Raw genomic sequence first — 24,618 nt, forward strand, 5'->3', positions numbered from 1 at the left:
GACCTTAGCAGCTTCTTTCTGTCCTTTTTATACTCTAGGCTACTGGGATTAGGGTGGTAGCAAACCAATCAGTGGACTGATTTAGTAATCCCAGCATCACACACTAGATTCAACCACCTCTGAAAAAGCTGCACTTATGACCAAAAGAGGCTGGGGGTGGGGCATCTAGACATAAACTATAGCAACAACTTAGAATTTGGCTTAAAAAAAGAGAAAGCGCTGGGGACAAAACTCAGTGTGAAGGCCCTGGGTTCAATATCCAGTATCAATAAGTGAATAAATAAATATCAACACTCACATTATAGACTAGTTATCAGTAATTTCAAAAGCAAAATTCCTAAGAACCTTTTAATAAATGCTACAGTGAGAAATTATACATGACAGCAAGATTCACGTATCCTTTTAATACCTGCTCTAGGCCCCGCCAGAATGAAATGTTTGTGTAATTCTGAAGGGACACATCCCTCAGGTCTTCCACTGCCCTGGGGGACAGAGGCCGCCATCTGCCTCAGCTCTCAGGGCTGTAGGTGGTATGGGTGGCAATGGCTGGCTCCTGCTCTCCTGTTGCACTGTTAGCAATATTTGCCCCCAGAATTTTAAGTATCTGGAGAGTCCCAACCTCACATGTCAGAGAAGTGCAAACTGAAACTAAAGTAATGATTTTGCGTTTATGAGACAGGCATAAGTCAAGCAGGTGGTAAACAGGCTGCTAATGACATCAAGGGAGCAGGAGCTGGCAGTATGGGGGTGCTTTGGCAGTGTTTTATCAAACCAAAAATACATATATCCTCTGCCTCAGTAATATTTCAAAAATAATTTTGTTTTTTTGGTACTTGGGATTGAACTTGGTCCCTTGAGCTTGTAAGGCAGGTGCTGGAACTACTGAGCTAAATCCCTGGCCCTTAAAAATAAATTTTATTTTATCCCATCTTCCCCAAGTCCCCTCCCTTCCTATGTACAGAAGCTGTTTCCATTTTTTCCTTCTCAGCAATTTTATTTTTAGAAACTTCATCATATATACATATTGCTCATGTATACATGGCTAATGGTAACTGCAAAAGATTAGTTTTCTTTGGAGATAGGGTCTTATTGTATAGTACAGGCTGGCCTTGAACTCACTTTGTAGCCTAGGCTGGCTTCGAATTCATGGTGATCCTCTTGCCTCAGTATCCTAAGTGATAGGATCATAGGTGTGCACCATCACGCCTGGCTTTGTTTGTTGAAATAGTGAACTGGTTAAAATGCTCACGCTGGCCTATGATCTTCCTGCCTCAGCCTCCCAAGTGCTAGTATTATAGGCATGTGGCACGACACCAAGATTAGGAAAATTAAATTTTCATTTAGCAGAGCCTTGGTTACCTGCCTTCTGGCCCAAGTGAACCAGGTCTTGTTTAGTGCTGGATGAAGAACCTGCTGCCCCATGGCACTGGGTAGCATGAAACCTCCACCAGGTGTGGAGAGCAGTGAAGGCTCAACACTGGCAATCTGGATAGGCAAAAATGGCAGCCTTCCTACTGCTCTTGCTCAGTTGCTACCAGGGTTGACATTTTATTAGGTTTATTGGCCCTCATGCATGTTTTCTTCTGTAAAAAAGTTCGAGGAACATATTTACAGTCATGAACTCTTCTGGTTCTCACTTTGATACTGGGAAGAAGACAGAGACCAAACACTGCCAGTATATACTGGGTGGACAGGGAGCCTCCCAGGTCTAAAAGCAGCTACCGAATTCTCTTACAGTAATTCTGAAATGTGCCAGGCCTTTATTTAACTGTGAGACAAGGTCTTGCTAAGTCACTAGGTTGCCCAGGCTGGCCTCAAACTTGTGATCTTCCTGCCTCAGCCCCGAGTGGTCGGGATTACAGGTCTGGGCCACCACAAGCATCTTCTTAGCAACCCTGTGTGGAAGTCAATACCATGCTTAGTTTACAGATAGGAAGAGAGGCTGAGGGAGGCTGGCTGACTCACCTGAGGTCACACAACTGACAACAGGGACCTGTACCAGTGGCCCTGCCACCCAGCGCCAACCCTTCCCCTCAGAGTCCTGGTGTCAGCAGGAGGCACGAGGGTCAACCCAGTCCCACACATGCAAGGAGGCATCACTTGCTGCAGATAACAAAGTCCTGGGTTTGCAAGGGTGCCAGGTGTGGGTGGTGACCAGTGGAGCAGTGTCCCCCTTGCTTTCATCTAGGAAGATGTGACCTCTGTGGGTGAAGAGTGGCTCCACTCGGCTCCCCATTCCTTCCCAGGACGAAACATCATAGACCTGGACTGTCCCATCAAAGCCTGAGGAAGACAGAGTAGAGGGGTGCTCCTGAGTCACTTTCTTAGTAGCAGCCAAAGAGGACTCCCCAGGATCAGAGGCTGATGCCTGCCAAGGGAGCATGGCATCTGCCCACGCCAATAGTGGTTACTCCCTGCATGGGTCGCATAAGCACCTGTGTGCACCTGCTGTGTGCCAGGCCCAAGGCTAACCCTAGACAGGCAGCATCTCTTACCTCCACCACAGTATGAAGTCACTACTAGCACTTTTCCAGGTAATGGAGGCTGGAGAGCCTTCCTGCCTTTCCAACCAGCCCCCAGTCCCAATCCTTGCAGCCCTGGGTCCTTCTCAGCACATGGCTTTGTCTCCACTTGACAGGGGATAGAAGCCTTTAGACAGTAGCTCTGTCACATTGCCCAGCACATATGCACCTCATAATCCTCTCTTTCTCTTTCTGGTGGGCACCTATGTACCACCTTACCTGCCTGCCTCCCCAATGGGTCCTGTCTGAGCCCCAAATCCCCGGGGGCCCAGAGAGGCTGCAGTGTGCTGTGGTCACTTAGTGGCCAGGATGGAAAGGGCCACACTACAGGCTGAAGGGTTATAGTGAGCAGCTCCGAGGACCAGTTTCTTTAGGGGCTGCTGGCGCCCTCCTGATCATACTTCTGTCCCCTTAAGGCAGAGAGCAAGTAACAGACATAGGATCCTGCTCAGCAGTACCTGAAATGGCCAGGCAGTTGTCCAGGCATGGGGCCCACGTCACTCGCAACAGCTCTGGGTCAGGGCTTGGTGTAGACACTGGGCACTGGACTGAACTCACAGGGTGGCAGAGATCTCGGGCATCAAGGAGACGGAGCTGTCCATCTGCACCCAGGCTGGAAAAGCAAGGCCCAGGGCCCTGGCCCCTGTTCCTTACTTCTGCACACCATCTCTGGCCACCAGACCCAGGGCCTTGGCTGGAGTTCTCCAACGGTGCCCATGACTGGCGAGTATCGACCAGCCCCAGGCGGCCTGAGGTGCAGCAGAATGCAAAGGTGTTGCAATCGAGGACCTGCAGGTTGCTCAGCTCCTCACTGTCAGTGATGCCTGGAAGAGGGGGAGCTGCTGGGATGCTGTCACACCCACCCCCTCCACACATCCATGGCTGGCTCCACCTGCTGTGTGGGCCCTGGCCTAGGCTGACTCCCCACCCAAGTGAGAGCCCTGGGGGCCCACTCAGCCTTGGGAGCTGGGCTGAGGGTGGGTGCTGGTGGGGAGCAGCGGGACAAGGCCAAGGTACCTGAGCTGTACATGGTTTTCCAGGATTCCAGATCGACTACCTGCAGACTGCTGAGCTGCACGCCGTGAAGGAGTCTAGGTACCATGGAGAAGACAGCTAGCCTAGGCCACAGACCCCCAGCTTTCTCCTGCACGGCGATGGTGCTGATGGCTTTAATGACATCTGGGAGAAAGGGAAAGAGGTGAAGTCCATGACACTAATGCAGGTTTGAAACCTTAGATGGGAGTCCAGCAGCCCTCTTCCCATGGACAGTCAGGTCAGGGCGGAAGGATGGAGAGTTGACAGAAGAGACTGCTGAGACACAAACACTGGGTCATAGCTACTTTGGGTGTGTGTGGTACTAGGGATTGAACTTAGGACTTTTGCATTAGGCTACACCCCCAGTCCTTTTTCTTTTTTTTGAGACTGGGTCTTGCTAAGTCACTAAGCTGCTCAGGTGGGTCTCAAATTTGGAATCCTCCTGCTTCAGCTTCCCAGAGTGCAAGGATTACAGACTTGCATTTGGCAGATTTATATTTTTAGAATTGTCAGAATCACTGATTTCTTTATAACTTGTCTTATAAACAGCTTTTGCAAACGACAATCACTGTAGCCAACTCCAAACTCTACAAGGTGTTCTGACTTCTGATTGGTGGAGAACAAAGAGAGGAAAGGAGTGAACACTTGGCTGACGCCACTTACAAACAACAGGCACAGAATTTATGAATTAGTGTTTCTTCAGAAATGTGTTCCATACCCTCAGACAATTTATTAAAATTTGGCAAAGGTTACATTGCACATGTCACTGACTTAAAACATAAACAGGACAAGCATCCACATCTTTTTCCCCTGGAAAAAAGACATGGCACAAAGACATACTCAGCCCCCAGCAGAATCATGCTTCAGTTTCACGTTGTGTCACCCTGCTTGGCGGGCGTCTGGTCTGCTCCTGTTTCCTACATTGAACAGTTCACAACAGCCATTTGCTGTACTACTTACAGGGAAACTCGTATTTCTCACTTTTTATCTTCTTGCTTTAAGAGGGGCCTCATTATTTGCTTTCTATGCTCTCTGAAGAAAATGAAGATCTGCTTATTTTTCTCTGTTCAGGAGAAGTCAGAGTCATGAGGAATGTAAGGGACACCAACGGCCCTCCGTGTGAGGGGACACAGGGCTGGGCTGGCATGCAGGGGGAGCGTGGGCCCTCGGTGGATCTGCAGTTCCAGCTGCCCTACCACAGTCCGCCTAGCTCTCCAGGCCACATTTAAGTGGCCCCTTTTGTCCCTTTCCATGGACTCTGAGGCGCATGGACGGGATTCTTCCAGGACCTGCTGGTCTAAGCCAGGGGATGATGCTCAGCTGTGATGTGTTCCCCACAGGGAAGGAGGAGGAGACTGTCATAGAAGTAGTGTGGAGAGCTGTGGCTCTGGATGGAGTAGGAAAGAAACCGGGGAAGGAACTTGCCTAGGATGCCTGAGGTCCTGGGTTCAATTTCCAGTAGGGCAAAAAGGACAAAGAAAGCAATCAGGTCTTATCCTTGTGCAGTCCGTGGTGAGGTGGTCTCCCCTAGAAATGCACACCTAATGAACCAATCCAGTCCCACAAGGAAAAGACAAACTCGTAAGAGACCAAGGCAAAGGACATAGTGAGGGGCTGCCAAGAATGGGGAAAGAGAAAAGGCTGACTTTGAATAGGAGGCAGATATACTGGTCCTTCTTGGGCCCCTCGTTCCTCCTGGGGGTGCTGGCTGTGAACCAACTGCCTGCCCTCTTCGCAGCTGGGACCACAGCCCCCCGAGCTGTCCATCTGCAGCTGCTGGGCAGACGAGAGCAATTACACCTTTCTCCCTTAGTCTCCATGGGGCACCAACCTTGCCCTGCCTGCTGCAGCCGTCACCTCCCACCCGGCTGCCTCTCTTCCACTCCTCCTGGCCGCCCCAGGGTCTCCACCCTACAGCTGGCTCTTGCAGGCCCTCTGTGACCAGGGTGACCAGAGCAGATAGAAGGACACAATAAGTATAGTTAGAGACTTACAAATTAAAGCTGAAGATTACGAAGTTAAAATCACGACTGGTAAAGGTACACTGGAGACGTTCGGTTAGTAAGACAAGAATCTACCAGGAAGGCATATACAGTGAGGTGTCTCACAAATTTAAAATGACCAGGAGATACAACTCTGCTTTGTTCTAGGAAGAAAGATACATCGATGCTGGGGATGTAGCTCAGTGGCACCATGCCTGACAAGAGCAAGGTCCTGAGTTCGATCCCTGGTACCACCAAAAACAAAACAAAACAAAACAAAACAAAAAACAAAAAAACGGACATTGAGGCTTTTGTTAACAGTCCTTGACTTGTTGAGCCTTTTCATGCATTCCAAGAAGCTGGTGTCTCTGCACAGTGATGCAATGCATGCCGTGGAGATCGTGTACATTTAATGAGCTGCTCTGATGCGCCTGAGCAGTGGGTGTAATGCCGCACGACGTAGAAGATAATGTGTAGCTAAGTGTGGTTTTACTATTTTTGCCTTATTCCAATTAAGATTGCTAGTCTGTTAATGATCAGATTGTATGTAGAGAAAAATTTTCATTACCCTCTCACCATTGTTAAATTTTCTAGAAATTTATTTAGAATCTTGTTTGCTTGTTTTTGGGGGTTTTGTTTTGTTTTAGACAGGGTATCACTATGCAGTTGAGACTGACCTGGAACTCCCTATGTAGCCCAGGCTGGTCTTGAACTCACAGCGATCCTCCTGCCTCAGCCTCCCAAGTGCTGGCATTATAGGCGTGCACCACCACGCCTGGCTAGAATCTTAATTTTTCTAATTGAATTACACTGTATTAGTCATAATTGAACAACACTTTTACACAGGTATAGTTTGGTGCATTTCCTTCATAAGGTTTTAAAGTTATTTATCAGATAAATGAAATTATAGTCAGCTTTAATATGAAATGACAAGTCTCTTGAATGATAATTTCATTATTTTTTTTAGAAGTGATTCAGAGATCTTTAGTTTGAAGGCAGTATCTTATGGCTAAGGTTATTTGACTGCTAATTACACAAGGAAAGCAGACAGGTTCTATATTTTTTATTTTAAAAAAAAGAATATCAGTATAGAATGAATCCTTAAAATACAGGCTGTTCACAAGTTTGCAGAAATAATAAATCCCAAAGATTTAAAAATTGACAGAAAGCTAATATATATGATTTGAGAAAGAAAAGGAAAATCAAAAACTACAACTGTGCCAGAATGGTGGTACACACCTGTAACCCCAGCACTCAGGAGGCTGAGACAGGAGAATTACATGGGGTTGAGGCCAGCTTGGACTATATAGTGAGACCCTGTCCAAAAAAAAATCAACTGAAACTAAACTAAGGAAGACAGAAATTCAACCAGATGGTAGTGGAACTGAATAAATTGCAAGCACAACTGCTTGAAGAGGAAGGAGCTTCAGATGACCAGTAAAGAGAGTGCTATTATTAAACAACTACATGGTAAACTTTTGGACTTTTTGGATTCTACTAGTGCTGCTAGGTCTGCTCATACTGATGAGACAGCTGGAAACCTTCCAGAGGCAGGAACTGAAGGCTTTCTGCACCAACAGGAAAAAAATCACAAAAGATAGGACTGGGAGAAACAGAAGTAAGTAGCAAGAAAAATTGTGTTCCACAACAAGGAACAAGCTAAGGAACAATCCAGTCCATCTGTGGAATCAGACATTGATAGACCATTTCACGTTCGACCTGTAACCCAAGGACATGTAGGGAATTGAGACTGAGGAAATTCCTAAAATAGCCCCAACACTGTGTGTGCAGATGAAGGCAGATGTAGAAAAGATGTGGAGGCTGCGCCAGCAGAGGAAGCTGAGGGACTCACTTCCCACCTCACAGAGGCCTGCATTCACGCCTACACTGCACCACCTCCTGCCCACTGCCAGGCCTGTGCCTTGTCGATGGCATGTGTTCAAGCCACCGCTGCCCTCCACTGTGGAAGGTGTCACACGAATACCACTGAGACTGCTCAGACCAGAAAGAGGACTTCATCTCTCCATGTAAAGTGAGCTGTAACATTGGCGAGAGATACCACTGTTGGCACGTTCTCAGGATGAACAGAAAATGGGTGCCTCATTCAGTACGGAAGAGCCCTCAGAATCCACTGTCTGCTTTGCTTGTGCCTTGCCTCAAATATACTGTTATTCTGTCCTTGCTTTGGCACAAAAGCACACTGACAGTTTTTTAAATTTCTCCTTTGCCTACAGGTGGATTCATCATCATCATCATCATCATTGTTTTGGTACCAGGGATCAAACTCAGGACTTTGCCCTTGTCAGGCAGGTGCGGTGCCACTGAGATAAATCCCTGGCCCAAGTGGATTAATTATTACTATGTAACGCCAAATACAACTAGGAGAAAGCTTAGTAAGATACATTTCTTTAAAATGGTGCTGCCCCCCTTTTGAATTCTTAGGAAGACATCCATCAGTGGTGACAGAAAATATTCTTCCTCCTGAGCGGAATGGGCCTCACTATCAAGATCAGCTTGTGAAAGGAGAAAAGTATCTCAAAATGAGATGAAGTTTTTTTTTTTTTTTTTTTGAGACAGGGTCTTGCTATGCAGCCCAGGCTGGCCTCAAACTTGCAGCAATCCTCCTCAGCTTCCCGAGTGCTGAGAATACAGGCATGAGCTACCATGCCTAATGAATTTTTTTAAAAAGTGACTTTTTTGTGCTCCTTTGCAAGACTATACAAAACTATTTAAGAAAGTGAAATAGCCAGGTATAGTGGTGCATGCCAGCGCTTGGGAGGCTGAGGCAGGAGAACCGCTGGAGTCTGAGGCCAGCTTGGGCTGTATGGTGAGGTCAAGTTCAGTCTGAACTACACAGCAAGACCCTGTCTCAACACAAAACAAACAACAACAAGAACACCACCATCAAAAAACAGTAAATAAGTTAACAGGCATTTCACCAAATATACAAATGGCTGACAAACACACAAAAAAGATGCTCAACATTATTAGTAATTAGGGAAATGCAAACGGAAACCATAAGGACAAACAATGTCACACCCAGATAACAGCTTTAATAAAAAAGACAGGGTTGGAGATGAGCACTTGCCTAGTACATATGAGGCCCTGGGTTTGATCCCTAACACTACAAAATAAATATTTATATTTTATTTTTTTGAGACAGGGTCTCACTCACTATGTAGTCTAGTCTGGCCTCAAACTTGCAGTAATCCTCCTGCCTCAGCCTCCTGAGTGCTGGGATTACAGGTGTGTGCAACCACACCCCGCAATACAAATTTTTAAACAGTAACAAATGTTAACAAGGATATGGAAATAGGGGAACCCTCAAACACTGCTGGTGGGAATGTAAGAAGTCATTTTGAAAGCTTCCTAAGAAATCAAACACAACCACATGGTGCGGGAATTTCACTGTGAGGTGTCTATCCTAGAGACATGAAAACATACGTGACACAAAGATTCATACATTAATGTTCTCAGCAGCATTACTGATCATGGCCAAAAACTGGATCTATCAACTTGTGAATGGGTAGAAAAATGTGGTACTCTTGCCATACAACAGGATATTATTCAGCTATAAAAAGAAACAAGTGACTGCGGTTTGGTGGCCTGCCTTGCAAGCGCAAGGACCCAAGTTCAATCCCCAGTACTCCCCATAAAAACAAAAAACAAAACAAAACAAAAAGAAACAAGTGACTGATACATGCTAAGTGGATGGATGAACTTCAAAAGTATTATGGTAAGAGAAAGAATGCGCACACAGAGCCCACATGTACAAGTCCACAATACAAAATGTCTGAGGCACATTTTTACAAAGACGTTAGATCAGTGCTTGCTGGGAAGGAGACTGACAGTAAATGGGTAATGGGTCTTACTGGGGTGATGGAAATGTTCCAAGACTGACTTACAGAGATAGCCGCAGACTTGGTAAATTTACTAAAATAAAATCACTGAACTCTACACTTGAAATGGGAGAATTATATGATACACAAAACGTAGTACCTCAATAAAACTATTAAAAAACACACTACCAGGGCCAGGGATTTAGCTCAGTGGTTCCACTGCCTGCCTCAAAAGCACAAGATCCCGAGTTTGATCCCTGGTACCAAAAAACAAAACAAAACAAAACAAAAAAATACACTACATGGCCAGGGATTTGGCTCAGTGGTTCCGCTGCCTGCCTCACAAGGTCAAGGGCCTGAGTTCGATCCCTGGTACCAAACAAAGCCAAAAAAAAAAAAAAAGCCCCCCCCCCAAAAAAACACACTACCACAATCACAAGTAAGGGGTGGGAACAACTGGAGACTACAGCACAGGACAAGTGACAAGGAAAACAACAGCAAAGTCCATGGTGTCAGTGACCCCAGGAAAAAAGTGAACAAAGGAACTGCTTTTCTAGTGGCTAGCGTCAGGGGCCACACCTATAACCCCAGCACTCTGGGAGGCTAAGGCAAGAAGATCACAGTTCAAGCTCAACTGGACAATTTAGCAATTTAGTGAAACCTCTGTCTCAAAATCATAGCAGTCAGGAAAGAGGAATGAAGGGTGGGGACAGGCCAGAGCTGCATGGTCTGGTGCCTGCCTACCTGGGTCCCGCAGACCCTCACTCCCACAAGGGACAAAATTAGCACCTCCTGATCCTTCTGCCAGCCACTGCAGGGAAGCAGAGTGACTTCTCTATGCAGAGGTGGCAGCAGGCTCAGTCAGGTCTGTGGCTCAAAGTTCTTCCCAGGACCAGCACACGTCCTCCTCCCCTGAGAGGTGAGCTCCAGAGCTCTGCCCCTACCCTGCCTGCAGGGGTCCTGCAGTGCTCTGGGAGCCACCTGCTCAGCTCTATCCTGGAGGAAGTTGTAGCACTGTACTTACTGCCTTTTTCCTTGGCCCTGGGAGGGGGCCTCCACCTCCACCAAGTGAAGTTCACTCACCACTGTCTTCTTCGACTTGCCACACCTGGAGGTAACAACCCGGAAGGCCACTGGTCACCAGCAACCTGTTCCATGTGGACAGAACATCTTAGTGTTCACCCACGGACCCCACTAGCCCTCTCCTCCCCAGCCTAGGAAATCACACTGCAGGATCAAGACCCACCACCCTCGTTGGACAGAAGAGCAGGCTCACTCTGTCTTAGGGACAGGCCCAAAGCTCACAGGAGCCACCATATGCCATGGTGGTCACGACGGAGAGGACAGCAGACACTCGGCCTCTCCTCAAGGAGCTGGTTCAGTCCACCACCCACCATCAGCTCAGGAGACACAGTGTACCCTTCTAGCCTGTATCCAACCCTACAGCAATTCCAGTGACGTGCTGGTTACTCTAATCAAAACAGCTGTGAGATGGTTTCTTTACATTCTAGACCCATGCTTGTGTGTGTGCATGCACTCTCACAGGTCCCTGTGCTGAGGGCTGGCGTAGGGAGGAGGAGGCAGGAGACCCATCCTGAGAGGTGGGATCACAGATTGGCCATACCTGGTATCTGGCACATGCTTTAGCTCTAGGACAGCTCTGTCGGAGAATCCCCCGTGGCACACTGTGAAATCTCTTTCTGGAAATAAGCCCTAAAATACCAAGGGAAGCCGATCAGAAGAACGCTCACCACTTTGCTGGCGACAGAGGCTCCTCCCTGCGGGGCTTTGTGCCTCTGTCTGGAAGTGCTGGTTTCACACCTGCCTGCAAAGCTCCCTTGTTCCCACTTGTCCCCAGGCCTCTAATCAGTCACAGTCCCCTGTCCCACCACACAAGACTGTGCCCCAGGTCTTCCCAGAGGAGTCACAGAGTGGGACAGCTTCATACACAGCAGGGGTCACCAGGAAGCTACTGATGCCCTTCTCTCCCCACTCCCTTCAGAAGCCCAGGAGCTCCTCTAACAGGGAAAATGGAACAGCTCCCACTTAGCGTGTCAGTAATATCCCCATCTGCCCTCCGTGCAAGAGATGGGGGGCAGACACAGAGGGCAGATGGGGAGCCAGAGGTGCAGCGTCTCCTCACAGCTCAGCCCGGGTCTGTAGGCACAGGGGAAATCAAGGCACTGCTAAAGTCATGTCCCATACCCAGGGTGACAGGCCAGGCGGCCTGTAGCTTCCATTCCTCCAGGTTCAGAGAGTAAGAATTGGACTTCTTGAGGTTCCAATTCTGTAGGTCTGGGAAAAGTCTAGGAATGTGCATGCTAGTGGCACCTTGGGGGCATGGGGACAGCTGGTCCTTGGGCCACAGCTCCCAGGACTCAGCCTCTCCTGGGCTTAATCCTTTCACACGGCCCTGCCTACTTCTACTCTAAACCTTCAATTTAGCTCCATGCCATGGTCACCCCATGAGAAAACTTTATTTCCTTAAAGAATTTAAGAGGGCTGGGGTGTGGCTCAGTGGTAAAGTACATGCCCAGCACACTCCCTGCCACTGTCCCCCAACAAAGGAAGCAGCAGTGAAATTCAGAAGCACACATTCTCATCCTTGCCCGTGCGTGTCCTTCCAGTCCCTGACCTGCTGACCTCACCTCTTGCCTGGAAGTGGAGCTCTTTTCACCTCTGACTCTGGAAGCAGGAGCACTGTCCCGGTGCCTCTCTCCATCCCACGTCACCCTCATCCTTTAAAGGCAGCTTCCCCATAGCTCATGATTCAATCAAGCTGAGGGCAACTCCCTGAAATCCATTTCTGCTCTGGTCTCTTCCCTCCCTCCACTCCTATTTGCCCTCCTCTGTGGTCTTTGGCTTGTGACCACCACCAGCAAAATGCTGTGGCAGAGGTCACCAAGAGCATCCCAGCTGCCGACCTAATAAAGGAATCCTTCACCCCTATGCGACTGCTTCTATAGCAACATGTAGGAGCTACCAACTCTCCTTGACATATTCTCTTCTCCTGATCTCTGACCTTTTCTGAGATGTCTGCTTCAAAGGCCAGGCTTTCTCCGTATTTCTTGTGGATTTATCTTCTTATGCCCATGCCTTAAACGTGCCCTCTGGGGCTCTGTCCTTAGCTGTCTTCTCTAAATTCTAGTTCAGTGGAGGCACACCTATGGCACGCATGCTGCAGAGGTCTATTCGTTATCACTGAAAGCTCTAAAAGGTCAGCCATCACTGCCTAGTTGATCTAAACTAAACCATTCTAAGGGCTTCAACTCCCTGCTGTGGCCTAAGGGCTCCCTAAATCTAGTTTTACTAAAGGAATACTGGCCCCTTCGTGAAGGACCCCTGATGTTTTACAGTACTTAGCTCTGTGCATAGGTGCCTCGGCTATTAGACCATGGGGGAGGTCCAGCCATTGTCTCTCTTTTGGTACAATACCTGATAGGTGACAAGAGCTCCAGAGATGTATAATAAATAAGTGAAAATCAACATCTATTCAGTATTTCTACTTCAAGTTACCTGGTTTTCCTTTACAGAAAGTCTAGGAGGTAGCATTAGATGAAGAATTTCATTTTTTTTCAGGCTTTCATAGCCAGCAATGAAGACTCCTAGAAAAAATGAGCAGCTGTGTTAGAAAGGTTGTAGGTCAATCTATATACTGCTGCCTGTTCCTCAGAGCAAGGCTAAATTCTTTCCCTATTAATGTGCAGCCTTTTATCAGAGGATGGATTTTTTTTTTCCTTTGCAGTACTTTGAGATTAAATCCAGAGTTTTTGCACTTAGCCACACCCCCAGCCTTTTTATTATTTTGAGACAGGGTCTCATTTAGCTGCACAGGCTGGGCTTAAATCTGAAATCCTCCTGCCTCAGCTTCTCAGAGTCTGCACCACCATACCTGACATGGAGGATATTAATAAAAGAACACAAGTGCGGTTGGAGCACTAGGATGGAATAAGTGACCAAAATGCCCTCAAAACTGTAGGAAGTGGCCCTTTAGGTTGAGCCCTTAAAATCCCACCAGAGAATGCGATTCCTTTAGGATCACGCAGGACACATACCTTTGTCACCAATCCATTCAAGGACTCGAGTGGCTGCTGAGAGGTCAAATGCATGGAAATCTTGATACCTGCATGACAGGGACATAAGAACACATGGCACAAGGCACTGCACAGCTGACAAAGAACCAGGAGGTGGCAGCTGGGCTCTGTGGTTAGAAGTCCATGCTTGGACTAAGGCAGATATGGGGCCGAGTCCTGTAATGCATTTTGTAAAGCATTTTACTCTCCTCCAAGCATCTAGGGCCAGGCCAGTCAGGAGCCCTGGGCCTCAGTTCTCATCTATGGAACTTCCTGGTTCCAAGATTTCCCTAAGCTGATGTGAGGACCTGTATTCAGGGTTTAACTTAGAATGGGACACAAATTGATTAGTTACTTGAGTTATTAGTGTCCTCCACAAGTTCTCATTTTTGGATGGTACTAGGGACGGAACCCAGGTCCTCATACTGAGCTACATCCCAAGCCCTTTTAGCATTATTTTTAATTTTGAGAGAGTCTCGCTATGTCGCTCAGGCTGCGATCGTCCCGCTTCAGCCCGGGGTTACAGGGAGAAGCCACCACACCCGGAAACTTTTTGTCAAACATTGGAGGTGACTCCTTCACTGGCTTCGCTTATCAAACTTGAGCAGGCAGGAACGAGCCCTTTCCCAGAGGGCGGGAATCAGTCCCCAAGTCCTCGGCCTCGGCCCGGCCCGCTGCCAGGACTCCCACCCCCTCCGCCCACCCACACGCCAGGCCAGCCAGGGTCGCATGGCCCAGCCCCACACGATTTACAAGCGCAAGGATTCCACCAGCCAGTCCTCTGTGGGCTCCATGGCAACTCTTGCTTCCGGTGCCCAACTTCCGGCCGCGAGCTTTCCCGGGTAGGCGCGAAGGTCTCGCGAGGCGTGGGCGTGGCTTTCCGTTTGGCGTCGGGCTGGACGGACCAGGTTCTTAGGCGGAAAGTTTGGGAAAAATAAGGGAAACGCGGGAATACGCCGCTGTCTGCCCCAAGCAGGGCCGGAGGGACCAAATTCCCATCAGTTTTAAAATCAGGTATTTGCAGCTCCAGAAAGGTCAGAGTTCCAAGGCCAAAACTAATACGGGACCACGAGGTTAAACGGACAATTCAAATAAACTGAATATTTTAGGACATTTTATACAGAAAAACAGTTTGCTTAAAACTCGAATTTAGCTGGGTGGTCTTTTTTATTTGCTTACTTTGGCAGCTCCACTTAAGTCCAGAGAAGACAGTAAGTAGACAGCGGAGTCTGGATCCAACCCGGCCCTACCCGCTGTATGGCCCGGAGGCTGTTGCGGCAGGAGGATAGCAAATTGGAAGCCAGCCTGGGCAAGTTAGTGAGCCCTCGTCTCAAGTAAGATTTTCAAAAAGGGCCAGGATATAGCTTAGTGGCAGAACACGTGCGTGAGGCCCAGAGTTCAAACCCTAGTACTTCAAAAAGCAAAATCAAAAAGACCAACTTGGTGGGGATAAACTGAGGTAAGTAAAGTCCGGTAGCCCGGTGTCCGGCAGGAAAACACAAAGGACGCTTGTCTGGGCCAGTAGAGGGCAGAGGTGAGAGGAGACCTGGCATCCAGCGGCTGGAGCACCTGCTTGCTGCCTCACTGCAGCAGGAGTGGCTCCGTGCCAGCAGGTGCCATGGCACGAGGCTGTCCGTGTCACTGAAGTCGGCCCTTCAGCCTGTTCCCCGTCCTCCCTCAACCGGTCTGGAAGGAAAGGACCAGACACTCCACGTAAAGAGCAGGGCTTTATTCACAACTTCACCAGGGCAGCAAGAAAGACAGCAGAAGCTTAGTTTGTGTCTGCATCGGGATATTCCTGTGACCGGGCCAGAAATCACAGTGATGGAGCTTGGGATATGCATCTCGATGAAGCCACTCCTGGGGACCCATTCAGGCACTTGCCGAGATGGGTGTAATCCAAGCCGAGTGGAGCCCGCCCTATTCCGGGTGTCTCTTCTGCGCTGTGTGCACCAGGAGCCTCCTATACTGCAGGAAAACAGGACAGGTGACCTGAGGAAGGGCTGCTCCCATGCCCAGGGCCTATGTCCCCGAAGTGGGCAGGATCTCTCCCACCTTCCTCCCTGAAAGCCCCGGAGGAGTCAGGGGTGGCAGTTTTCCCTGAAAAGAGAGAGCCCCAGTGTTGCAGGGTAGTCATGACAATCAGGGAGCTAACGGAAGTGAAATCCAAGCTTCCCTTGCTAAGCTCTGACCTGGGTCTCTCTGAAGCACCCACCCCATAGCTGGGGATGGCTCCTCTAAGATTCTAGCTGGTATTCAAATCACTGACCCTAGAGGTGACCCTGTCTGGCAAGCTTACGCACCCAGCCTGACATTTGAGGGCCTGTGTGTCAGGCAGTGTGGGGTTGGCCCTCACTGAGGAAGGCCTCTGCCTTTTACCAACAGCATCCATTCTGCTGGGCATGGGATACAAAGGTGGATGGGCAGCAGGTCCAGCCAAGAGCTCAGAGACTGCATGACTCCTGCAAACCAAAGGAGCATGTGCAGGAAAGTGCTTATTAAGGAGAGGGGCCTATAATTGTTGCCATTTTATAGATGAGGAAGATGAGGCTTACAGTGTTAAGGAACCTCTGGTTTCCTTTTGAGGCATGGTCTCATGGTGAAACCCAGGGTGGCCTCAAACACTTGATCCTCCTGTCTCAGACTCTCAAATACTGAGAATATAGGAATCACCCGTGTGGCTAGTAAATGACCTTTGTTTTTTTGGCAGTACTGGGGATTGAACCCAGGGCTTCTCCACTGAGTTACATCTCTAGCCCTTTTATTTTTTACTTTGAGGCAGACTTGTTCAAAACTAAACTGTCTAAGCCAGGCGTGGTGGCACATGCCTGTAATCCCAGCACTTGGGAGGCTGAGGCAGGAGGATCACTGTGGGTTTGAGACCAGTCTGGGCTACATAGTGAGTTCTAAGTCCGTCTTAACTGTCTCAACTACATAGTGAGACCCTGTCTCAAAAAAACAAATGAACGAACAAACAAAAAACAGAACTAAATTGTCCAGGATGGGCTCAAACTTGAGATTCTTCTGCCTTAGCCTCCTGGAGTGCTGGGACTTTTCAAAAGCACACAGGGACTGTCTGTAGGTTTTGCAGCATGTTGCTGCCGGAGCCCACCTTCTACTTCATCACATTGTTTTCAGCACACAGCAGCCAGTACTGTGGAGGGAGGGGTACAGGACAGCCAGGAGCGGGTAATTGAGGAGCTGCCATTCAGATCTGCTAGCTCTGGCTTGGCTCCAGTTTTATGTCCTTGAACCCACAAGAGTAGTGGTTTATAACCAAGAGTGATTTGGGACTTCTGCCCCAGGGATGTCTGGTGATGTCTTGAAGCATTTTTTATTGCTTTTGATTTTAGAGACAGGATCTCACTAAGTTGCCCAGGCTGGCCTTGTGCTCAGGCAATCCTGCCTTGGCCTCCTGAGAAGCTGGGTCTACAGGCATATACCACTATGCCTGTCTTGGAGGCAACTGCGATTGTCATGACTTGGTAGGTAAGGGAAAGTGCTACTGGCATCTGGTGGGTAGAAAACAGGGTATTCTCAATGTCCTACAGCCCACAGGGCAGCCCCACAACAAGGAATGACCCAGCTGAGGATGTGGCGAGCATAGCTGCTGCTAACCCTGATTGCTGATAGGTTCCTGAGGCAGATAAGGGAATGGCGAGCCCTGGTCCAGGTGAGCATAGTCTGAGTTGTCTTGGCTGCTGACTGACTTCTTGTTCCCTCTCTAGGCCTCAGGGTCCCAGACATGGCCACAGTAGAGGGAGACAGCTGGGGCGGGACACAGGCCCTGCTGCAGGGGTGGGGTAATCCACTGGGTGACTGCATGATGGAACTTGCTCCTCACATCCTGCTCTGTGAGTCTGCTGGGTGCTTGGCTTCCTCTCTGAAGTGGGCCCAGGACATAGGAAGCCTGCATCCCTGGCATCCTGGCACCCACACCCATTCTGTGGCCTGGCAGGGAACTCTACCCACTTCCAAAGCTGGTGGTGCTTCCTTGGGGCTGGCCCCCTCCTGGACGTGGGGTGGCCCAGCTCACCTGGGTGTGGGGTGCTGGGCTACCGAGGCTCATGCCCAGGGCTCTCCTCAGCAGAAGACTCCTAAGCAGATCATGACTCAGCTGCAGCTGCTGGTCCCTCAGGGAGGTGTGGGGCGTTGTCCCCAACAGGGATGGGCTGAGGGGCTCCAGGCTCTTCTTGCCCATGAAGTGACCTAGAAAGGTGCCAAGGCACATGGAATTCAGAGTGGCAATCCTACTCATGGGAAAGTTCCCCATCTCCCCACTATTCAGCTCTCATGGAAAGAAGACAGGAAGCCTTCCTCATCCCTGAGCCACAAGACATCAGGGCTGGGGTGACAAACCAGTGACTTCAACTCTCTCGAGCAAGTGGAGGGGCAGTGGCACTAGGAGAGGGTGGGACAGCCTGGGATGCAGGAACTCTGCTCACTGCCCTGCCTGCTTGGGTGGGAGTCAGAAAAGGGCTGGGAAGGTGCCTGGATGGTGTGCATGCAGACAGAACACAGGACAGTATCTCCCTTAGGGGAAAGGGTAACGGCTGCCTGCAGCCACAGCTCTGCCTTTTGAGTGCCGAGTGCTCTTAACACAATCACTGTCCTGTCTGGGGCTCGAGGTCCGAGGTCCCCATCTGTTACATCGGATAAGCCACTAGGTCCCCATCTGCTTGGGCACTGGTAGTGGCCAGAGGGTTGGGAAAGTGCTGGGAGCTCACCCGGGTCCCCTTGGACTTACCGGTGGCCCAGAGGTTGCCTCGCGGGTGCACACGGATCTTGCCTGCTCGGCTGCGGGGCTCCGGAAGGTCCCAGGTGAGCGGGGCTACGCTGGAGGCCAACAATGCCCAGAGCAGGCAGCCTCCCAGCAGCCAGGTGCCCCCTAACCGCCAGGCCATGGTGTACACTGAGCCCCAGCGGCTCCCGCTTAGGCTCGCGGCAATGCTTCGCTGCCTCCCTTTTTAAACCCGCGCCCAGGGGTGGAGCCAAGAGCCGCACCGCCCTCCAGCTGCTACAGCACTCCGCTACTTGGGCTCTGGCTTGCGCTGGGAGTGCAGTACTGACCTCGGCACAGGGCCCCCTGGTCAGCAAGTAGTCACCTTCCTTCCTGCTAAAGTATTTTGATGCCCAAAGGCAAGACCTCTCTCGCAGTAGGGCATTTTTTTTCATTTTGAGACAAGGTTTTCACTATGTACTAGGCTTCATCCCCAACCCTTTTTTTGAGTCAAGGTCTTGTTAAATTATCCAGGCTGGGCTCGAATTCGCGATTCTCTTGCCCCAGCCTCTGACTGCTAGGACTACAGGTGTGCGATACCCCTTGTTAACAGTGTCCAGCCATGTATCAGGGACCTGAGGAACAGCCTAAATGGAGCCTTTCAGTCTCTCCTTGCAAGGCCTGAGCAGTGTTTGTAGGACAGCAGGTCATCGGGAGATGTTAAGTGGGGGCTGGGGATTCAGCTCAGTGGCTCTGCCACCTGCCTTGCAAGCACAAGGTCCTGAGTTCAATCCCCAGTACCAAGGGGAGGGGGCAGGAGTCACCTGGGGCTTGGCAGCCTGTGCTGGGCCAAAAGTCTTCCTACATGCCATGGACTTATGGAACCTCCCTTGCCTAAAGTGTAAAATGAAAACTATCAGTCTTTTTAACTTTGCATTTTTAGCACAATTATTTGGTGGCAGAAAGCAGCAGTCGTACAGGGCCTGGCCTCTTACACTCAGCGCTCTGCCCTCCTCAGATGTCTAGCTTTCGCTTAGGGTCAGCAACTGCTTCATGAGCAGAGGAAGTCACCGTGTTCCTACACTTACTGAACACCAGCACCCAGAGTGCTGTGGGAGGCTCGGGAGGAGAGACTGAGCCAGACAGCTCCATGGAGTGCAGACAGCAGGACCATGCCCACACCTTCCAGGTCAGCAGGGCACCTGCTACTGCTCTTGCACCACTGTCTTAGCGGGAGGCTTCTGCAGAGCAGGCTGTGGTGCCAGGGTGTGACACAGGTCAGGGACACTCCATTTCTGGCTGTGACTTTCCCTCCAACCTCCCTGCTTCTCTTTCCCCCACCCTGGCATTTACACCTCTCTGCTTTCTTGTTGCAGTTTAGCTATGGTGTACAGATATAGCTCTTATCACCTTCCTAGGATAATCATTCCTCTCCTTTGCACCCATCCCACTCCCACCCTGTTCTCTAGTCCCTGGATGCAGCGACTGCTGCTTCGCGTAGTCTCCCCCCACCCCACCCGTTTATCGGAAACAGAGAGGTTGAATCACCTGGTGACATCTCAAGTGTCAGGCCTGCTAAAGCTGGGATGGCACCACGCTGAGCCACACCCACTCCATTTGAACACCCAGGGAGGACAGGAAGTGGCACTGCATCTTGTTTCACTTCTGTCCCACAGGTGAGTGACCCTGCAGCCCTGGGTCCTGCTGTTTCTCTAACACAGCCCAGATTCTCAGCACCAAGAATGGCTCCAGAAGCCCGTGGGATATTCGGCCTGCCAAGCCAGCCAGGAAAAAAGCTGCCTTTAAGGGTCCTGGAGAAAGCGGGGGTAGGGGGGTCAGGGGATTTAGCTCAGTGGTTCCGCCACCTGCCTCACAAGCGCAAGGTCCCAAGTTCAATCCTGGTACCAAAAAACAAAAACAACAAAAGAAAGCAGTGGGGCAGCGCAGCAGCTGCCCTGCTAGCTGTAAACTGCTGTCTGCTGCACTGCACATGTGTGAGATGTGGTGGATGATACAACAGCCCCCACCTACTCCCTCTGTCACCCACTCTGATGGCCATGTCAGTCCAAAGGCCTTTACGAGAGACGTTCACAGGGAAGCTCTTGGTGCTCACTCACAACTCTCAGGGTTAGACATTAATCAAGGACACCTACAGACAATAAGGTTCACAAGACAATCCAAAGGGTGACTAGGGATGAAGGGCACACGGCACACAGCAAATGCCACTGTTGTCAACATTTAAAAACTACTTCAAGATTTTTAATAAAAATAATGGCTTGAAAATGAGAATCAAGACCTATTATGTAAAGGTACAGGATCCCAATGATGAATGTAACTGTACTGTATACCTAGATTGTACCAATAAACTCAATAAAAAGGAAAAAAAAATAATGGCTTGAAATGAAGGACTGATGTTAATATTTTTACAACAAACCTCTCCATTAAACTGAAATTGATGATGCTTAGTGTGGTTCTCTACAAGCGCTGTCACGTAAGCCCCTCTGACCCTCAAAATGGCTTTGATGGAGTAAAGACTAGTTTATGCTCACATTATAGATGTGTTAGCCCAAACAGAAAGCAAGTTACCTGTAGAGAGACTAAACAAACAGAAAACTGGAGTGTGGACCTCAAACACAGCAAAGTACAGGGAAAAGCAGAGATTTAGACATAAATGAGCCAAGTGAGAAGGAATGGCAGCAAGCCCCGGGTGTACATATCGGGCTGGTGGGAGATCTGTCCCATGGGCCTCTGCACACAGCACAGTACCTCATCAGAATCCAGGCTACACAACTAGGAAGAGCAAGCATCCTAGGGAGGAGGCAGGGAGAATTGAGGATATCTGAAAGAATTTCCCAAAGTCAGAACACACGGAGACCAGAGCTATGAAGTATGATCAAAATGTAGAGTGAATGCTTATTATACTAAAAGCACATTGTATGAGTCCCCTCAAAATATGCCCCTCACTCTGGAACACACTCAAACCATCAATCCTGCCACTTTCTGAAGCAGCTCTGGAATTCCTTTGAGTGCTTTTCCTGGCTGCCTCACTGTTAAAATGTATATGGCAATTTCTTTCAAATAAAAATAATACAATGAGGGCACTATGAGACTTCTGGCTTTCCCCCAAAGTCAAAAGTGACCATAGCAGGTCAACGTTTTGAATCAGGGAGCTAAGCCAGGACAGCACAACTAAAGATACTCATTAAAAACAACTTTCAGACTGCTTCAGAAAGTGGCAAGAACAGTAGTATAAGTATATTCGAAATGAGAAGGATTCTGAGGGTGGAACTTCATAGCACTGTGTCTTTTACTGTGATAAATTAAAATTTAACAGTCACTGTAACTATAATGTCAGAACATTAACTGTTAGGAAGGAAATCCTTCAGAAATGTAAATTGACAAGATATAAAAAGATTTTAAAGGCAATCTTAAAAAAAAAATCTGATAAAAAGGAGTGACCACCCCACGGTGGCTAAAAAGCTGAGAAGCTGCTGCTCAGCTGAGTAAGTACACAGGGCCAGTAAGAAAACCTAACAGAAGCCCCAGGCAGCGCTTGAAATCATTGTGTGTAATATTCATATATTTAAGGGAACATTTCCATAAAATAAATACTTCAACTCCAAAGAAGTTAAATGCTTGGAAATCTAATTGAGAAGTTCACTATTTCCAGGAGGTTTAATAATCTAAATCCAAGGAGGAAAACTTTACAGCTTCCAAAGAATTCCCCAGGGCTTTGCAACTGGGATTATTGCACTTCAGTCTCCCCGAATGTTACAAAAGCAGGACTGGGTTGGGGCTGCCAGCGGGAAGACAGTGGAACCTAAAATCTGATGATGCTGTGCACAGATCAGAAGCCCTGGGGGAAATGTTTGAACCTCTCTCCCTGTTTCTTTTTTTTTTTTTTTGGTACTGGGGATTGAATTTGGGACCTTGAGCTTGTGAGGCAGGAGGCGGAGCCATTGAGCTAAATACCGGCCGTTTCTCTTTTGTAGAATAGGGGTTACTTTGAGGTTTATTAAATGAGAGAAAGTAAACATTTGTTATAAAGCACTTAGCAGAGCATCTGGCACTAAGTAGTCAATATTAATAACTAGATCCTAGGAAAAGCAAAGCCTGCTTTAAATCTGAAGCCAGAGGGAAAAGATTTGCTTGCTGGCTATGAAGACCACGTTGTTGACACAACAGGACCCTGTTCTGGCAACAGGCCTGTTATGTCTTAATTTGTTTGATAAACCAAAAGGCCAGTACATCTTCAACTCTTAACCAACTCCAGGAAATTCTATACAGCATTTTCTCATTTTTGGCTTAAATAAGTTGCCAGGCTGAGTGCCGATCAAAGCTTGATGCACATTGATTTACTTACTTGTCATTAAGACCACAGCACACATTCTAACTTGACTTTTTTTTTTCCTTTCCAGTACCAGAGATCAAACTCTGGCAGACGGATCAAACTCAGGCAGGACCCAGTACCACTGAGCTACATCCTCAGCCTTGGCACTCCTCATGAAAGCTAGAATCCAGCTTGCATTCTAGATAGATAGGCCAATTAAAGTAATGGTTCTAATGCCATAATCCCAGCACTCGGGAGGCTGAGGAAGAGAGACCAGCCTGGGCTACATAGTGAGTTCCAGGTCAGTCTCAACTACATAGTGAGACCCTGTCTCAAAAAAACAAACAACAAATTAAATAAATAAATAAAGTAATGGTTCTAGAGAAAGGTTCTCAATTGAGAGTATGTAACATTCCAAAAACTCCTGATTGATAGGTAGGAGATCGTTTTGGTTAGATCTAAAATGGCTCTCAAAATCTCATGCTTTGCAAGGTGACTGGATCATGGGGCACTGTAGGTGACTTGCTGTTCAGTGGTGAGCTCTGGCTGGAAAGGAGGATCACTGTGGGCTGGCTTCCTTTTCTGACTTCTCCTTTGGCTTTCTCGGCTTCTCAGCCACCACGAGGCAGGAAGCTATTCCTCTACCAGACCCCTCTCCACACTCCAGCCTTGGAATGAGCCACTATGGACTGAAATGTAACCCAAAATAAACCTTTCCTCCTCTAAGTTGTGGGTGTTGCGTATTTTGTTCCAGCAGTGAGTAAAGTAAGACAGATGCATAGTTTGAAAGTCAATGTAACTTTTTAAAACACAAACTTTAGAGAACACAAGCTAAAATATTCTTGGCTGGTGAGGCTAAAAGACTGGAGGACAGATGTTTATTAAAATACAAAGGTATGAGATTTTTATTTTCCTAAGAGAGGATATGTTTTTTTTTTTTTTTTTTTTTTTTTTTTTAATATCAAACATTGTTCTGAAGGAAAGCTGAAGGTTCCTGGATTAGATGAAGGGCTTTTTGCAGAAACTGCCAAACTACATTTATACTGAGGGCCTTAATATGAAACAGCTCCAAGAAAATCATCAGACTTAATTAGTACAGGGTTATTTCAAAACCATGTGCCATACAGTGTTCTGAGAACTTTCTTGATCCTTAGTACTACCACAGGATTTCCTTTTATTTTGTTTTCTCTTCACTCCACGTTCCCCTCATCTCAAGGAGATAACAGCCAACTCTGGATCTTTGTTAGCCAACAGAAAGTACAGGGACTGATCTCACCTCTGACTTCATCCTTTGCTTCTCCCATACTTGTTTCTTTCTTTTTTTGGTACCAGGGATTGAACTCAGGACCTTATGCTTGTGAGGCAGATGTTGGCACCAAGCTAAATCCCAGGCCCTGCCACAATTTTTTTTTTGTTTTGTTTTTTTTTGTTTTTGAGACAGGGTCTCACTATGTAGTTGAGACTGACCTGGAACTCACTGTGCAGCCCAGGCTGGTCTCAAACTCACAGTGATCCTCCTGCCTCAGCCTCCCGAATGCTGGGATTATAGGCATGCGCCACCATGCTCGGCTCTGGGATGCCACACTTGTTTAAATCCATTAGTTATTTCATATTTTAGCTAGGCACGCTGGTGCATGCCTATAATTCTGGCACTTAGGAGGCTGAAGCAGGAGGATTACTGCGAATTTGAGGCCAGCCTTCGCTACATAGAAAGACCCTGCCTCAAAAGCTCCACCCACCCAAATCCAAAAATCCCTGTATTTTATCCCAGTACTAACTATATCTTTATGTAGTAAGGCAGTATATAAATAAATCTAAAGCAAAGTACTGTAACAGGGACTACATGATCTACCTATGCATCTGAAGCTGGGCTTACCTCTTGTTTTACAGAGGGTAATGTTAAAGGAGCATAAAAATGTACAGGGCACTCCCATGCAGGAAGCGCTGCTGGCCTAATACAAGTAAGGGAGGCTCTGGGTTCAATTCCCAGCACTGGCAGAAAAAAAAAAAAAAAAAAGAGTACCTAGGTCTGGTAGCACATGCCTATAATCCCAGCACTTGGGAGGCTGAGGCAGGAGGGGTGTTTTGAGTTCAAGGCCAGTGTGAATTACATGGTA

General features: G+C 48.3%; 2 protein-coding genes across 5 annotated transcripts; both read right to left on the minus strand.

Moving 5' to 3' along the window:
• Positions 1–1,143: 1,143 nt before the first annotated feature.
• Wdr73 (WD repeat domain 73) lies at positions 1,144–15,088 on the minus strand. 3 transcript variants are annotated; one of them, XM_033761097.1, is made up of 8 exons: positions 14,205–15,088; positions 13,434–13,501; positions 12,895–12,983; positions 11,003–11,091; positions 10,462–10,526; positions 3,540–3,701; positions 2,981–3,271; positions 1,144–2,283 (listed from the first exon to the last, which is right to left on the minus strand). In XM_033761097.1, exons 1-8 carry the CDS (start codon positions 14,243–14,245, stop codon positions 2,048–2,050), a joined length of 1,041 nt encoding a protein of 346 aa, XP_033616988.1. In that variant the 5' UTR covers positions 14,246–15,088; the 3' UTR covers positions 1,144–2,047. The 3 variants fall into 3 exon arrangements, with proteins under 3 accessions (XP_033616988.1, XP_010619411.1, XP_010619414.1); XM_010621109.3 differs by having other exon boundaries at positions 2,981–3,346; XM_010621112.3 differs by lacking the exon at positions 14,205–15,088 and adding an exon at positions 13,994–14,191 and having other exon boundaries at positions 2,981–3,346.
• An 84-nt stretch (positions 15,089–15,172) lies between these two features.
• Positions 15,173–18,411, minus strand: Nmb (neuromedin B). Of its 2 annotated transcripts, none has more exons than XM_010621113.3 (3): positions 18,199–18,407; positions 17,488–17,660; positions 15,173–15,414 (listed from the first exon to the last, which is right to left on the minus strand). In XM_010621113.3, the coding sequence occupies exons 1-3, from the start codon at positions 18,353–18,355 to the stop codon at positions 15,268–15,270; spliced, it is 477 nt and encodes a 158-aa protein (XP_010619415.1). In that variant the 5' UTR covers positions 18,356–18,407; the 3' UTR covers positions 15,173–15,267. The 2 variants fall into 2 exon arrangements, with proteins under 2 accessions (XP_010619415.1, XP_010619416.1); XM_010621114.3 differs by having other exon boundaries at positions 15,282–15,419; positions 18,199–18,411.
• Positions 18,412–24,618: the final 6,207 nt, after the last annotated feature.

This window comes from Fukomys damarensis, unplaced genomic scaffold (assembly GCF_012274545.1).
Source record: "Fukomys damarensis isolate Sample0158 unplaced genomic scaffold, DMR_v1.0_HiC HiC_scaffold_7, whole genome shotgun sequence".
Taxonomy (NCBI): Eukaryota; Metazoa; Chordata; class Mammalia; order Rodentia; family Bathyergidae; genus Fukomys; species Fukomys damarensis.

Bases quoted from the DNA above. Each gene is read 5' to 3' on its own strand.
- Wdr73 (XM_010621109.3), bottom strand. From the start codon at position 14,245: ATGGAGCCCACAGAGGACTGGCTGGTGGAATCCTTGCGCTT. The intron at 3,702-10,461 runs GTGAGTGAACTT...CCTTTCTCCCAG, and splicing joins GCAAGTCGAAGAAGACAGTG to ATGTCATTAAAGCCATCAGC. The intron at 2,284-2,980 runs GTACTGCTGAGC...TGTCTTCCTCAG, and splicing joins CAACTGCCTGGCCATTTCAG to GCTTTGATGGGACAGTCCAG.
- Nmb (XM_010621113.3), bottom strand. From the start codon at position 18,355: ATGGCCTGGCGGTTAGGGGGCACCTGGCTGCTGGGAGGCTGCCTGCTC. The intron at 17,661-18,198 runs GTAAGTCCAAGG...GCACCTTTCTAG, and splicing joins AGGCAACCTCTGGGCCACCG to GTCACTTCATGGGCAAGAAG. The intron at 15,415-17,487 runs GTGAGCTGGGCC...CCTGCAGTATAG, and splicing joins GCCCAGCACCCCACACCCAG to GAGGCTCCTGGTGCACACAG.